A 16,681-nucleotide genomic window follows, 5' to 3' on the forward strand; every position below is an offset into this window, starting at 1 on the left:
CTGGGATACTACCACACACCTGTGCATCCCCGTGCTGGCAAACATGACCCTTGCATGGACACTATAGTATGCCCATGTGAATGAGGTCCTAAATAGTAATTTCACTTTTATGGGGAAAAACAATATTCCCCTCTGGGTGATCAGTGTACATTGCACGTGTTTTAACAAACTTTGTTGCATATTCCTACCTGTTCCTGCTCTGAAGAAAAAGCAGTTTGTTCATTTACATCTTTTGAATACTGATTCTGAATGGAAGTGACTAATTCATTATAATCAACTGCTGCACTTTCTATGTTCTGATGAGAAAAGTTACAGTGTCTGCATCCCATTAAAAGGGATTAACCCTTGAGAAGTATTTTACCAAAAATTAAATTTTTGTTGCAAAGGATACCTAAACCTGACTTGTATGTTAGGTCAGAATTCCTCACCCAAGTAGGAAATTAGATTTCTGGGGGAGTCCTGTACCCCAACTGTGTACAGAATGCCTCCACGTTGCCATATTACATTGCATTTTAGAGAAAATTACAGCGCTGCAGTTTGAAAAGGAAAGGTAATTTTTTAAAAAACATTAAATTACAATATTGCTTGTGTAGCAATTGTATATGTTATATTATTATTTTGGGTTTTTTTTTTTTTCAACAAAAGTGGAGTTACCCTTAGTGCCGGTTCACACTAGGTCGCTCCGACTTAGGGGGCGACCTGAGAAGTCGCGTGCAGCGCGACTTCGGCGCGACTTGCACGGACTTCATAAAATGAATGTCTATGCAAGTCACCTCCAGGTCGCCCCGAAGTAGTACAGGACCCCTTTTCTAAGTCGGAGTGACGTGTGTTGCTCCTATTAGAACGGCTCCTGTACCGCACAATGGGAGCGTGACGGACCGTGACTTGTCAGGCTGACAAGTCGCGGTCCAAGTCGGACTAGTGTGAATGCGGTCTTATTGTGTATAGCTAGCCTAGATAGATACATTTTTATTAATCCTCTGATCAGCGTAATGTCCTTGGAATGAGGGCAGACATACGCTATATTGTCAAAAGTATCAGGACAACTGCCTTTACATGCTCATGAACTTTAATGGCATCCCAGTCTTAGTCCGTAGGGTTCAATATTGAGTTGGTCCCCCCTTTGCAGCTATAACAGCTTCAAGTCTTCTGGGAAAGCTGTCCACAAGGTTTAGGAGTGTGTCAAAAGGGATATTTGACCATTCTTCCAGAAGCGTATTTGTGAGGTCAGGCACTGATGTAATCGAGAAGGCCTGGCTCGCAGTCTCCGCTCTAATTCATCCCAAAGGTGTGCTATGGGGTTGAGGTCAGGACTCTGTGCAGGCCAGTCAAGTTCCTCCACCCCATACTCGCTCACCCATGTCTTTATGAACCTTGCTTTGTACACTGACCCAAATCATTTGGTGGAGGGGGGATTATGGTGTGGGGATGTTTTTCAGGGGTTGGGCTTGGCCCCTTAGTTCCAATGAAGGGAACTCTTAAGGCGTCAGCATACCAAGACATTTTGGACATTTTCATGCTCCCAACTTTGTGGGAACAGGATAGCCCCTTCCTGTTCCAAAATGATTGCACACCAGTGCAAAAAGCAAGGTCTATAAAGATATAGATGAGCGAGTTTGGGGTGGAGGAACTTGACTATCCTGCACAGAATCCTGACCTCAAACCCGATAGAACACCTTTGGGATGAATTAGAGCACAGACTGCAAGCCAGGCCTTCTCGTCCGTATCAGTGCCTAACCTCACAAATGCGTTTCTGGAAGAATGGTCATACATTCCCATAGACACACTCCTAAACCTTGTGGACAGCCTTCCCAGAAGAGTTGAAGCTGTTATAGCTGCAAAGGTTGGGCCAACTCAATATTGAAGACTGGGATGCTATTAAAGTTTATGTGCTTGTAAAGGCAAGTATCCCAATGCTTTTGACAATATAATGTATCTTTTAGATCAAAGTCAGAGGCAATCAACACTAAATCATGTTTTAACAGGTTCTACAAAAAAAACCCCCAGAAACTTAAAATGATGACACCGATATGTTCTCACCCCAAACTCTCCTTGCAGCATTGGCTGGAAAATCCCATTAAATGAACACCGAGAATAACTACAGTGGGATACGTTGAAAATATTCTGGACTTTGTTCTTGCATAGCTGATAGTTGCCTGTCCCCTGGATCTGAATGGTCTGTGGAATAGTGAGGATTCTCAGGTCAGACACACAGGGGCTGCTGTAGAGGTCTGCTGTGCTGACATTCCGTGTATATCCTGAGTTAAAGCACGGGTCCAGCAGGGTAATATTCTGTCCATGCTGCAATAAGAAAAAATATTTTTATAATGCGAACTGTGTAAATTTAAGGAAAGCACATAGGTAGCTTTTCCCAAACCTTTTTAATATCGAGGAACCCTTAAAATACATTTTAGGTTTCAGGGAACCCCTGCCAATAACCACTATATCTAAAGTTCATGGTACATTAGAGTTAACATACAGGAATAAATAAATTCAATGTTAAGACATATAGGGATGCTTTATACCTCAAAGCTATTTGAAGCAATATTAATAATGGTCAGAAAATGAAAGCAAGCAGTTAAAATTCCAGCATTGCCTCACATAATGAACAAGTAAGACATGCCTGCTTATTTTGGTGGTCAGTTGAAAAGTGCCCCCTTACACAGGTGGTCAGAATAGAAGAGACTTCCTTGGTTGTCAATTATTTACTCCCTTACATTGGTGGTCAGTGAGGATCTTATATATAGATGGTCAGTGGAGAAGGGTTTTCTTATATAGATGGTCAGTGGAGAAGGGTTTTCTTCTATAGGTGGTCAGTGGAAAGAGTCTTCTTATATAGAAAGTCAGTGGAGAAGGGGCTTTCCTATTTAGGTATAAAGGTGGTCAGCGGTGAAGGGCCTTCATTTATAGGTATATAGGTGATCAGTGAAAAAGGTCCTTCTTATATAGGTGTATAGGGGGTAGTTGGAGAAGGGATTTTCTTATATAGGTGTATACAATAGGTGCTCAGTGGAGAAGGGCCTTCTTTTAAAAGTTTATAGGTGGTCAGTGGAGAAAAGCCTTCCTATAGGCAGTCAGTGGAGAAGGCCTTTGTTATTCAGGTGTTTAGGTGATCAGTGGAGGTGGGCCTTCTTACATGGGTGTTTAGGTGGTCAGAGGAGAAGGGTCTTCTTATATAGGTGTATAGATGATCAGTGAAGAAGGGCCTCCTTTTATACAGTAGGTGTATAGGTGGTCAGTGGAAAGAGTCTACTTATTTTTTGTAGGTGGTCAGTGGAGAAGGGTCTTCCTATATCGGTGTATGTGATCACTTGGAAAGGGTCTTCTTATATAAGTGTATAGGTGGTTGGTGGAGAAGGGCTTCTTATATAGGTGATCATTGGAGAAGATTCCTATTATATAGTTGTTCATTGGAAAGAGTCTTCTTATATAGCTGATCAGTGGAGAACGGTCTTCTTATTTAGGTTTAAAGGTGGTCAGTGGCGAAGGGCCTTCTTATATAGGTGTATAGGCAGTCAGTAGAGAAGGGTCTGATTATATAGTTGTTTATTAGAAAGAGTCTTCTTCTATAGCTGGTAAGGGAAGAACGGTCTTCTTATTTAAGTATAAAGGTGGTCAGTAAAAAAGGGCCTTCTTATATAGGTGTATAAGTGGTCAGTGGAGAAGGTCTTCTTATATAGGTGTATGTGGTCAGTGGAGAAGGGTCTTCTTATATATGTGTATAGGTGATCAGTGGAGAAGAGCTTCTTATATGGGTGGTCAATGCAGTGGATAGTGTCTTCCTATATATAGGTGGTCAGTGGAGAAGGGTCTTATTATATAGGTGGTCATTGGAAAGAGTCTTCTTATGTAGATGGTCAGTGGAGAAGGGTCTTCTTATTTAGGTACAAAGGTGGTCAGGGGAGAAGGGCCTTCTTATATAGGTGCATAGATGGTCAGTGGAAAAGGGCCTTCTTATATACAGTATGTGCATGGGCGTAGCAATAGGGATCGCAGGGGTTGCAATAACTCCAGGCGGCCCAGACAAGAGGAACAGGGACAGGAGGGGCAGCGTTGGCATTTACCAGACCTGATCAGCTGTTTTTTTTTTTTTTTTTGCAGCAGCTGAAAGCCCGCTTCTCCTCCTTTCCCTCCTTCTGGCATTCTGTGGCTGCAGGAAAATACAGCTGACCGAGCCTCGTAATTGCTGCCCCCTCCATTCTTCCTGCCCGGAAACCCCTGTATGTGCTCCTCTGGTATCCTTCCCTCCTCTCCTCTCTCGCTGGCTGCTGTGGGGGATGCTTTCAGGAGAGCAGGGAAGGGGCCAGTCAAAATGTAATTTAACAGCCCCTTTCTTTCATAATGAACACAGTGAATAATCTGTACTGAGAGAAGGGCTTTCTTATATCAATGAATAGGTAGTCAGTGGAGAAGGGCAATCTTATATAGGTGTATAAGTGGTCATAAAGGTGTATAGGTGGTCACTGGAGAAGGGTCTTCTTATTTTTAGAAAGTAAATAGATGGTCAGTGGAGAAGGGTCTTCTTGTATACAGTAGGTGTATAGATGGTCAGTGGAGAAGGGTCTTCTTGTATACAGTAGGTGTATAGATGGTCAGTGGAGAAGGGTCTTCTTGTATACAGTAGGTGTATAGGTGGTCAGTGGAGAAGGGTCTTCTTGTATACAGTAGGTGTATAGATGGTCAGTGGAGAAGGGTCTTCTTGTATACAGTAGGTGTATAGATGGTCAGTGGAGAAGGGTCTTCTTGTATACAGTGGGTGTATAGGTGGTCAGTGGAGAAGGGTCTTCTTGTATACAGTAGGTGTATAGGTGGTCAGTGGAGAAGGGTCTTCTTGTATACAGTAGGTGTATAGGTGGTCAGTGGAGAAGGGTCTTCTTGTATACAGTAGGTGTATAGGTGGTCAGTGGAGAAGGGTCTTTTTGTATACAGTAGGTGTATAGGTGGTCAGTGGAGAAGGGTCTTCCTGTATACAGTAGGTGTGTAGGTGGTCAGTGGGGAAGGGTCTTCTTGTATACAGTAGGTGTATAGATGGTCAGTGGAGAAGGGTCTTCTTGTATACAGTAGGTGTATAGGTGGTTAGTGGAGACGGGTCTTCTTGTATACAATAGGTGGTCATTGGAGAAGGGCCTTTTTATATAGGCCTTCAAAATCTTTATGTCTATGGCCAGTTTAAGAGTACTGTATGCTCATAATTTCTTTTTTTATACAACATAGAGAGCGTCCTGTCTCTAATAACTACAACAACCCATAGGACACACAGTCACTGAACATTAATAACACATCCAAACATTTATTTTACAATAAGGAGATGGAAACAATGCGACATTTTGACTCCCCTACCTCTCTCCCATATACAAATGTGAAGGTATTCACACATATACCCCTCATTACCCCCTATATGCCATTCCCTTGTCCTTTCTTCTTAACTTTCCAGTTGCTTTCACACGGCTTCTGAACCTCACCTAACTTTGCCAATGTAAACCCTGATCTGACATATAGGTCATATTTCAGCAACCTCACATTCTGACAAGGCCCAACTGGGAATAATCACCAAGTATATCTCTGAACATTTCACTCACCAATCCTTTTAGTACTCTGAATTTTACTTCCCTTTCACAAAACATCATGCTTTCTCCAGAAAGTAGGCACTTTCCTCTATTCCATGCCTTTATACTGATTATTGCTAGAAACAGGACTCAAGTCGGTTTAAGTTACTTGTTATATGTACTGTTCATCTTTACTGTTGGAAACTGTATATGTGATTACTCAACTCACGCTGCATTGTTCTATCAATAAAATTCTTGGAAAAGAAAGAAAGAGAGCGTCCTTAAATCGTGACATACCACTAACTATAGAGGAATGGGGAAAATTGAAAAAAAAAACTGTGAGCTGTAATCGGGAGTTCTGAACAAATAAGTAAGTTCTTCAAACATGTCTATCTACCCAAAATCAGTTAGCCCAGGATGACATGAGATTATAGTGTAAGCTGGCAAATATCAGCCATATCTATCTAGTTTAAAGTGAGTGTAAACTTTTATTTTGCTTGCTATGGGGGCACTTGTGCAGGCCTTCTCCTGAGCCGGCTCTGTGTAAGTTGACACAGAGTGTGGCTCAGCCCCATCCCCTCGCTCCCTCCTGTCTGTGATTGACAGCAGCCGGAGGAAGAAGAGCGCAGAGAGAGCCATTGCTCTCATGCATTGAGATCAGGCTAGGGTAAGTATAAGGTGGGCTTGGGGGGGGGGGGGGGGGGGACAAGCTGAGCATTGAAGGCTTTTGAATTAAGGTAAAAAACCTTCAGGCTTTTCAACCATTTTAACATGCAGATGTCCACTAGCAGCTCTTAGGCTGGCTAACACTTCCAGTAAAACTTTTAGTAAAACTTTAGCACTTGGAAAAACTTTACACTTTATTTAACTATCCCAAATGTAAAAAGAAAAAAAAAATCAGATCTCTCACGCTATGGCAGCTCAATATTTTTTCCAAAAATACCTAGAACACCAAACTGCCACAGTGAAAAGTTTGAGAAGCATTATAGAATGTGCAATTTGTTGAAACGAATATCTATTTACAGCAAGTGATATAAAAACCCGATACGGAGTGCAGGGAACAATAAAAACAGTTAATTGTTGCCATTGTGCAGCTGGCACGAAAACATGGCTGAGTTAAGTTTGAGATACGCTTTTTTTTCGGCATCAATTATGGGGTTTCAGAATACTCTCAACGAAGTGATTGAGCATGCTGCCACAAGATATATTTTAGTCTGTTTAACTCTAGCAAGGACTCCAACTGTCTGACACTAGGGTGGATTAATGGATTAAAGGTAAAAAGAGCAAAAAAAAACACTGGGATTAGTAGAGGTATTTATGAAGGACTGGAATGATGAAAACACATAATTTTGTATATAACTTATGTATATACCATAGACTGGTCTTGAAGTATATATAAAACTCAAACTTTTTTTAAAGTTTTAGAGAGAATAGAGAAGGGCTAAAACTAATTTGAGTTTTGTTATGACTTTATTCCATTGGGGAGATGTGGAGAGTAAATGTCTCCGAGGTGAGGAGTAATTTTCCCAGTTGAAAGATTTCTTCTATACAGTGGTAAATGTAACATTTTGGCTTTCCCACTGTTCTAATAACAATAGTCACATTGGCTCCGTTCACACTGGGGCGATCCGACTTGCCGGGGCGACCTCATAGGTCGCGGCGCGCTGCTCGCACTGCGACCTCGGAGCGGCCGGCACGGACTTCATAACATTGAAGTCTATGCAGGTCGCTCCGTGTCGCCCCAAAGAAGCTCCGGACCCTTTTTCTAAGTCGGAGCGACTTGTGTCGCTCCTATTAGAACGGGTCCACAGCTTCTCTATGGCAGGCGACCTATGGCGACCTGTCAGGCGACCAGGTCGCCTGACAGGTCACCCCAGTGTGAACGGGGTAAAGGGTTCTATCACCTACATACTATATCCAAAACATAATCTTTGGCTTTAAACATACTTTAAGAATCCCCTTAAAAGAAAACAAAGCTCTCAATTTTGAGCAAAATTTGTATTAATAAAGCCAATCCTGATCTCCTAAGATATGGATAACAAGCCCCATAGGTATTCATTCTCAGTTCTCACCCAGGAAGATGCTTCAGTTTATGATCAATCCTTTACTCTTCTATGTTAGAGTGAGGGCTATGCACACACGCAACCCTGTAATTGATGATAACTCAAAAGTGACAGCATAGATTTACAGCAGTGGTCTCCAAACTGTGGCCCAGCGTCTGTTGAAGGGGCATGACTAAAAATGGTCAGCCGGTTGGCTTTCAGTCAATGGCTGAGACTGCTGACCGGTGTGTTCTGGCATTGGGGACCGTCCTTCTGTCAGAACACAATAGCGTAGCAGGGTAGATTGCTGTACTAACATTGAATTGTTAGTACAGGATCTCCTCCTGAGCTCTTCAGTTTTCATTTAGCCCACTGGGGTGTGTGCCAGGCTTTAGGATCTAGAGGGTTATACTTTAGGATAAATGTTGTGGGGAGATCACTTGTTAAGGATTACATTTAAGGGCTGTATTAGGGGGTTAGAATAAGAGTTCAGTGTCACAGAGGGCTAAGAGTTAAAGTACCATTGTAGGAGTTAGGTTGAGTGTTGTGGTTAGGTACATACACGGATTTAACAGTTTCTCAAAACAGGTTCATTCAAGGCATGCCTGTGGTGATAACTGCCACAGTTGCCAGTGTGCTTATGTCAGCTCTTAATTAAAATTTCAAGTTCTCCAATGGCTGGCGTCATATCTTATCACATGTGTTACAACATTGTAACTGCAGATTTAAAAAGAGGATAAGAAGGTCACCATTCATAACTTCATAGCAGTTTAGGTACGCTTTGTGTTGGGGTATGCTTTACAGTTAGCAACAGTTTTGACACTGAGAACACTTTATTTATTTTCACTTGTTGGCACTGATAATCCAACACCCAGAGCCAGAATACCTTGCTCCCAGAACCGAAAATTGTATATACAGCCAAAAATTTTTTTTAGTTTTGGATAACGTGGGGAAGGACCATAACTCGTCTCGCACATGGTACTGATGTTTGAGCATCTGCTTATTTGGATGTAATTTCAGGCATTCGTTTTGTGCCTATTTGCACATATCTATCTACACATACAATACATTCCCAGAGAAAATTCATTCAAATTTATGCAGATTTTTCTATTTTTTTTTTTTTTACTCAAGAATACACAATGCTTGTTTACGTGTCTGTGTGTACAGGCACATTGTAAACAATGGGCTGCATTTTAGATCAGGAAAACAAAACTTTTCAAGCTTTTTCAAGCTGCAGTGTGCAAGAGGCTACTGAGAGATTGTTTCACTTCCTTTTTGGTAAAAAAAAACTGTCCCCAGAATAGAAAGTGCCCCCGATAGCAGTAAAACCTGACAGGGGTTCTGACCTTTCCCCAATCTATCTAAAAAGAAAGTTAAAAAAGTTTTAAAAGTTTTGGATATGCCAAATCTCAATTTTACCAAACGTAAGAACCGAGATTGCATACCGCTAATCCAGGGGCTTAATACCCTTATTAGGATAGGCAAGTCTCCCTCACCCCATCATCCCCTGTCTTTTGGCAAGGGAAAGCTACTGGCCCAGCCTAATTAGGGCCTGTGCCAACAAGCTTCTGTTTTCTGAGACCATTCAGAATTTATTGACAGGTACAGTTGACCTCCTTCTGACCTGCATGTCCAGGTAGCTTCTTAGTAGCAGTGGTATCAAGGAAAGAAGGAAACACCTCTGTTCCTATACAGTAGGGATATGCAAACTGTGGCCCTCCAGCTGTTACAAAACTACAAGTCCCATCATGCCTCTGCCTCTGGGTGTCATGCTTGTGGCTGTCAGAGTTGCTATGCCTCATGGGACTTGTAGTTCTGTAACAGCTGGAGGGCCACAGTTTGCATATCCCTACTTTACAGTAACAGTTCTAGGTTCTTCAATTACACTTTTGAAACGGTAAGATAAATTTTCCTTTAGACACAAGTTCAGAATAGGAGTTCACTTCTTACATAGGGAGCATGCGAAGCATGCCTTCCTTAGGGCTCATACTTTTTGCAGCAGTAATCTCTCTAACTACTGGACAGTTATTCTGGCAATGCAGCTGATAGACAAGCCTTCTCTTAGGAAATCCAGCACCTAGGCTCTCCTGAGACCCAAATTCTCCAACCCAATCCCAACTGAAGGGGTGAAACCATGTATGATGCCTGACTGTCCCTACCATATAGGTTCCTGTTCCTTCCTACACTTCCCCATTCCAGGGTCCCTCTGTGATGCAAATTTTTTTATAGCATATCTTTCCACAAAATGGCCACTGAAATCTTGCAGGAATCTGACACTGGCATTTCCAAGATGGTGCCCAGAAACCCATTGGGAAATCTAGCTTAGGCTTCCCCTAGTGCCAACAGTAAATCAGCGGTCAATGGTTTACAATGAAGACAGTGAAGGTGACTTAGCAATCACAAGATTCCTGTATCAGCTAACCCAAAAGACTGGTCCCTGAGGTTGAGACTGCCAGGTCATCCCTCACATCTAGTGGAAGCCACCATGGTTCAAGAGGTTTTTTATTCCCATAGGCTTGTATGGGAACGCAAAACCTCTCTGAAGCAAACAAAAACCAGTGGGCACAGGACCTAAATGTATTTAATACCTGGAGCAGCGGTGCATGGTCTCTTTTCTTTTGTTTGGAATGTGGGACATATGTTGAGAGGCCTGCCCCTGCCGTAAAACCCTACTGAATTAAGTATAATAATAGCATTTGGCAATATATTTTCGGGTTGTATTGTTCAAACATGTTTCTGGAGAAAATAATGGAGTTTCACTTTAAGAAAAAGTATGAATTATGTCTCCTTCTCCAGAGGGTATGTTTTTCTCAGCATTGTGGAACACAAAGTACTTAGGAGTTGATGAACAGATAATTGCACCAAATTATTCAAGGGGTGAAAAGGATTAACCTGTAAGCAGCAGTACCCAGGGCCCCAGGGGCTGTTTTCTTACCAGTAATAAGCAACAAAAATCTGACAGGTTATAGCAAATATAAAAAGGAGACAGTTTGTAACTCTGCATATCCAAAAATGTGAAGCATTTTAGAATACATTAACTTTTACTTCTCTGGATTATAATGTCTCTAAATTGCATAATTAACATTCTTCTCTACCTTCTATAATCTGGTGCTTACGGTTCAATTCACAAAGCAAACATACCATAAGGATATTTAGGGGCTGATTTATAAGGCCGAGCTTGGCACATATGTCAAACTCAAGGCCCACGGGCCTAATGCGGCCCTTCAGGCCTTGTCATGCGGGTCTCACACCTAGTTTTGCAGGTGTGAGGAACTCCATTCCGCCACCTCCAGCCTTCACCCTCCACTCCCACTCCCCGCTGTCACTTGTAAACATAGAAGCCCTCTGTGTTTACAAGGGACAGCTTTGCCCTCAGCGGCACCCGGATCTAACCAATCCCTGCATGCACTCACGGTGGGGAACAGCGTGGACAGATCTCCAGAATCTAAGAGAAAGAATGCTCTCCCTGCAAATACACAGGTAGTAGACAAGCCTACACAGGGAGGTATTAGAGCCGAGCCTGGTAGGTGAAAAAGATGCAAGGACATTTTTTTTTTTTTTTGGGGGGGGCACCCCTAGACTCTGCACTCCATACACAGCACACCCCTGAACGCTGCACTCTGCACATAACGCACTTCTGGACCCTGCACTCTGTAAGTAACACCCTCCTGAACTCTGCGTTCTGTACATAGCGCACTCCTGAACGTTGTACTCTGTACATAGCGTAGTCCTGAACTCAGCACGTAATGCAATCCAGAACACTGCACTCTGTACATAGCGTAGTTCTGAACCCTGCACGTAATGCACTCCTGAACACTGCACTCTGTACATAGCATAGTCCTGAACCCTGCACATAATTTACTCCTAAACACTGCACTCTGTACATAGCGTAGTCCTGGACTCTGCACGTAATGCAATCCCGAACACTGCACTCTGTACATAGAGTAGTCCTGAACCCTGCTCGTAATGCACTCCTGAACACTGCACTCTGTAGATAGCATAGTCCTGAACTCTGCACCTAATGCACTCCGGAACCTTTCACTCTGTACGTAGTGCACCCCAGATACAACTGGTCCGTTGAGAGTAACCATATTGCTGATGCGGCCCGCTGATAAAATTGAGTTTGACACCCCTGCTATATGTTGTCCATTATACTCCACAATATTACTCAATACTCCAGCCTGCATTTTGTGATCAATTAAAAAATTGAAGAAATAAAGTATTAAGCCTGCAGTACATAAAGTGTAATATCAAAGGCAAATTTTAGCTCTTCCTAAAAACGTTCCCTCACCTCTACTACTATCTATCCTGCCTACCCTTAATAAAAAAGATCTACGTACTTACCTTTTTTAATCTGGTCCGATCACCCTATTCAGCAGCTTCGGCTCCCCTTTTAAGGAAATGCTCGACAATGACTGTGAATTCCTGGAGCCATGATGACACCCATAGGCTCCCATGTCCCAGCCATTGTTGGTGCTCCCTGCTCTCCCCTGCAGCAGCCACTCCACTACCACAGGGGATTCAGAGCTGCGACATGATGTGATGGGACTGGAGCAGATTAAAAATGGGTAAGTACACAATGGGGTTGATTTTCTAAAACTGGAGAGTGTAAAACCTGGTGCAGCTCTGCATAGAAACTAATCAGTTTATTTGTCAAAGCTTAACTGACCGCTTTCACACGGCGGTGCGCCTGACGGAGTCCGTTTTGCTCAGCGGGGATCGATCCGCCCGATCCCCGCTGAGCAGGCAGATGACAGCTCTGTCTCCACTCTGTGTGCAGAGACGGAGCTGTCATTGCCCTGCTCTCCTCTATGAGAGATCAGATTATAACGGACCGCCTGTCCGTTTTCATCCGATCCTATCTAATCCGATCCTCCAGACGGATCGATCTTATCCGATCCTCCAGATTTCACGGACAGGATCGGATAGCAGCAGGTGTCAGCAGAGATGTCTCCGCTGACATCCGCTGCTCCATAGGGCTGCATGGAGCAGCCGATCTGGTCCACCTGAAAAACTGACAGGCGGACCGGATCGGAAAGCCCGTGTGAAAGGGGCCTTGGAAGCTAATTGGCTACCATGCACAGCTGCACCAGATTCAGAGTGCTCTAGTTTCAGTAGACAAACCCCATCTTTTTTGTAACAGGGTATGTAAGATAGGTAGGTGGAGGGGGCAGATAACATTTTAAGAATAGAGTTAGGCCCCTTTCACACTTGCCGCTCCATTGGCGGGCTCTGTTTTTCTCAGCGGGGGATCGATCCGCCGATCCCCCGCTGAGCAGGCGGATGGTAGCTCTGTCTCTGCACTGTGGGAGACAGAGCTGTCAGGTCCCTGCTCTTCTCTATGGGGGAATCGCATGAGAACGGACCGCCTGTCCGTTCTCATCCGATCCCCTCCGATCTGATCCACCAGACGGATGGAAAATAGGGTTTCCATCCGTCCAGATTTGATGGACAGGATCGGATCAGAGGTCAGCGGATATGTCTCCGCTGACATCCGATGCCCCGTAGAGATGCATGGGGCATCCGTTCAGATCCGCCTGAAAAACTGACAGGCGGATCTGAATGGTCCGCAAGTGTAAAAGGGGCCTTAGACTTATTTCCTACTTTAATGGACTGTAATTAAAGGAAGCCAATCTTTGGCAGGTCACACGACGGGACTTTCCTCCTGGATTTTTTTCTCCTCTCATTCTACCTCCTACAGACTCCCAAAGCCAGTGGAGCACAGTGCACATTTGTAAAGCACATGGTTTGATCTATGAATGTGTGTGCTTTTTGTATGGACCTCAAATGTTCAAAAATGTAATAGTTATTTTTAGTGGAATTCAATGAAATTTGAAAATAACAGTTACATGGATTAAAAAAAGATCCTTATTCCTAAACATTAAACCCTTGTAATTTGTTTCTCTAATAAATTGCATTAAAGCAGAGCTCCACCCAAAAGGAGAAGCTCCACTTATTTTCTCCCCCCCCCCCTCTCCTGCCACATTTGGCACCTTTCAGGGGGGAGGGAGGAGGGGGTACCTGTTTTTGACAGGTACCCATCCCCACTTCCAGGGGACCTCAGCGTGGCGAGGTTCCCCAGAAGTTCGGCCCCCTCCTCCTTCCTATGCCACTGGGCCATTCACAAAGTGTGCTTGGCGCATGCGCAGTAAGTAACCGGCTGTGAAGTTGCAAGGCTTTACTGCCTGTTTACCTTACAAGGAATGGTGGCGGCGGCCCCCAAGAGCCGACTGAAAAATCACCTGGGGTGCTGACATTGTGGGATCCCTGGACAGGTAAGTGTCCTTATGTTAAAAGTCAGCAGCTACAGTATTTGTAGCTGCTGACTTTGAATTTTTTATTGCGGGGGAGCTGAAGCTCCGCTTTATAGAGAATTTCTTTTTAACCAAGATTAAAACATGTAATCGACCTGCTCTTAACACTAGTGATTAGCAAGCCTGAGAGCTTTCATTTCCCCCCAAATGAAAATTGTTGGAAAAATGCATTGGTGTCAATAGGAGAGGAGAAATTAAGATGGTTCTTGGTGGTTTTTAGGGGTGGAATGGGCTAACAGCTATAAAGTGTTAGGTAAGCTCTTTTTAAATATCCTGGACCTGTCCATGTGCCAAATGGCCCCCATTAGTCCCATTATTTTACTTTTATTATAGAAAGAAATAAAAAATGTGTAAAAAATATAGAGTAAAAACTTTAAAGCACCAGTACACAAATAAGTATAAAGTACAGAGAAATATAGGAAAAAATTAGGTACCCTAAACATATCCAAAATAGCATCTAATTACAAAAAAAAATTGATTTTTTTTTATTTCTCTCTTTGAGTTTGCCTAAGTAACTCAATGAGAAAAGATGAAAGTTTACACTTCAGGGAAAGTTTGGCAAAGACAAAACTGATTTCAACAAAATCACTCCCCTCCTCAGTATTTGCACACTAACCACCTGTATGTATTTTATGTTGCTCTTGTATAAAGATGCCCATAGACACAATGAGGTTGCTACTCATTTATTACATTTGTTAGACCCCCACTTGCCCCCCAAAACCACTGTCCATGGTTATGGGGAAGAGGCTCTTGTCTTCAACAAGTGGACAAGGTGCTTTGCCGGGGGGGGGGGGGAGTCCCTTCTGGCAAGGCACCACCCCCCCCCCCAATGTTGAGGGCATGTGGCCTTGTATGGTTTAGAAGGAGGTAGGTACATGCCCCCCACCCCCATCCTGCGAGGCATGCCTAGATTAAAGGTCTGGTATGGTTCTGTAGTGGGACCTTGCGTGTTTTTTTGTTTGGGTTTTTCTTTGCTTTATGTGCATGGAGTCGGCCTTAAATCCCATATCATTATGTCTGCTATGCATTTTGGGGGTGACTCTGTACATCTTTTTTTCATTCTTTCTATAAGATGTGATTCAGCAAACGTGACTTATATACAAAAAAAAAAGATTACAGTTTAAATTGCCAGCATAAAAAACCTAATTGCTGGCTTTCCCAAAAGCAGACCCTTCCAAAGGTTCCCCACAACACTTAATATACTGTAAGGGGACTCCTATGTATTTTGGGGGAACTTTGGGGTCTGTGTGACAATTGTGTGACAGGAGATGTCAAATTTCAGTGCTTTAAAAAGTCACAGTTCCAAACTGCAGAAAATATGTTTCCCTGGGCAGCTACACCCCCTACATCCTATTTGACACCTCCTAGACAATTAGCCCAGGGCATTTTTAATTTGACAGATTTGGCTCCCATTGATTTCAATGGAGTTTCAGTTTGGCATTCAAACTTCTTTAAAGTTCACTGAACCCTGTTCGAACCAAACCCAGGGTAGTTGGACTCATCATCAGTCACTATGATGCCTCTGGTGGTTTTTGCTCAGAGCATAAAATACAAGCACAGTAACAAACTTCCCTTCTGAGTGGATCTACTATCACCCTTTGTTAATTTTTTTTTATAAATGTCCCAAATCAAGAAACAGGAAATCACAAGGAAAACCAATTCCTACATTTAATTATATTTACCATTATTGCCTCCTGGATCCCCAGGCACAGGAAAGCGTCTGGAAATGTGCGCTATGCATAGAAAATGCCTATAACTGTCTGTATGCTTGAACCCGAAGAATCAGGTTAATATTTGCTACAAACAACACATTTACTACAAGGTTTGTTTGATAAATAGGGCTCATTAGCTGGTTTCTCTATACAAATTGCGGTTTCTTATTTATGGTTTGTGGTGTACCGTCATACTGTTGGCCAGCTGTAGACGGAGAGCCTGGTCTTTCCCATAGCACAGGAAGCTGTGTGTATAGACGTTATAAGATTTCCCATACAAGCGGAAGCGTATAGAGTTATCCTGTGACTCAATATTGTCATCGGAGACAAACGTGATCTGTGTGGAGGCCCCTCCGAGGTCCAAAGCACCCGAAGTTCCTTCTTTGGAATTTGGCATAAAGTTGAACCAAGGTAAACTCTGAAGTAAGAAGAGGAAGAACGTTAGAAATCTTAACATACGACCTTGGTTCCTTTAAAGTATATGTAACCCAATAGCTAAAATCTAATATTAGTACTAACATGGTAAAGCTAAGCCTTAGAATCCCATATTCCTCCCTCCTCCTCCCCAGTGTAACAGAAATGTAAGAGTAGGATAGTTTTACCAAAAGCTGAGAGGTGACATGATCTCTAGTGTAATTGTAGATATATACATCAAAATAAATAAATGTGCCATGCTACCAATCAAATAACTAAGTAACAAGTACATCATACATAATGCTTGATGAAGTCACGTGGTGTGTGACGTAACGCGTAGGGCAGAGCCTGAGGGATTGTGGACCAAAAGTGACGTCAAATCAGGAAGACCAGTACCCCTGTTTATGCACTGAAGGATTTTATTAATTATGCAGCATTTCTTTTGTATAATAAAGTTTTTCTTTGCAATATCACACTATTGGGGCATTCTTTATTGTTTAACATAATATGGGAGCATACAAATAGTGCATGAGTTAGACGCCCTTAAAGGGACTGGTACCCCACTAACCTGGAGGAAAATCTAAGAGGTCAAGCACCCTAATGAATGGGAGGCTATACTACTGTAGGACCCAAGCATGAGACACTAACTGGAG

General features: G+C 43.0%; 1 protein-coding gene across 2 annotated transcripts in view; it reads right to left on the bottom strand.

Moving 5' to 3' along the window:
* Window positions 1-16,681, bottom strand: part of ENTPD1 (ectonucleoside triphosphate diphosphohydrolase 1) — a 184,691-nt gene that overhangs the window by 25,675 nt on the left and 142,335 nt on the right. For both annotated transcript variants that reach the window (XM_082269377.1, XM_082269376.1), the window contains exons 6-7: window positions 15,802-16,032; window positions 2,041-2,301 (exon numbers count right to left, since the gene is read on the bottom strand). In XM_082269377.1, the coding sequence (XP_082125503.1) occupies window positions 2,041-2,301; window positions 15,802-16,032 (492 nt within the window). The remainder of the gene's footprint in view (window positions 1-2,040; window positions 2,302-15,801; window positions 16,033-16,681) is intronic.

Source organism: Pelophylax lessonae (genome assembly GCF_965119305.1).
Source record: "Pelophylax lessonae genome assembly, chromosome: 9".
Taxonomy (NCBI): domain Eukaryota; kingdom Metazoa; phylum Chordata; class Amphibia; order Anura; family Ranidae; genus Pelophylax; species Pelophylax lessonae.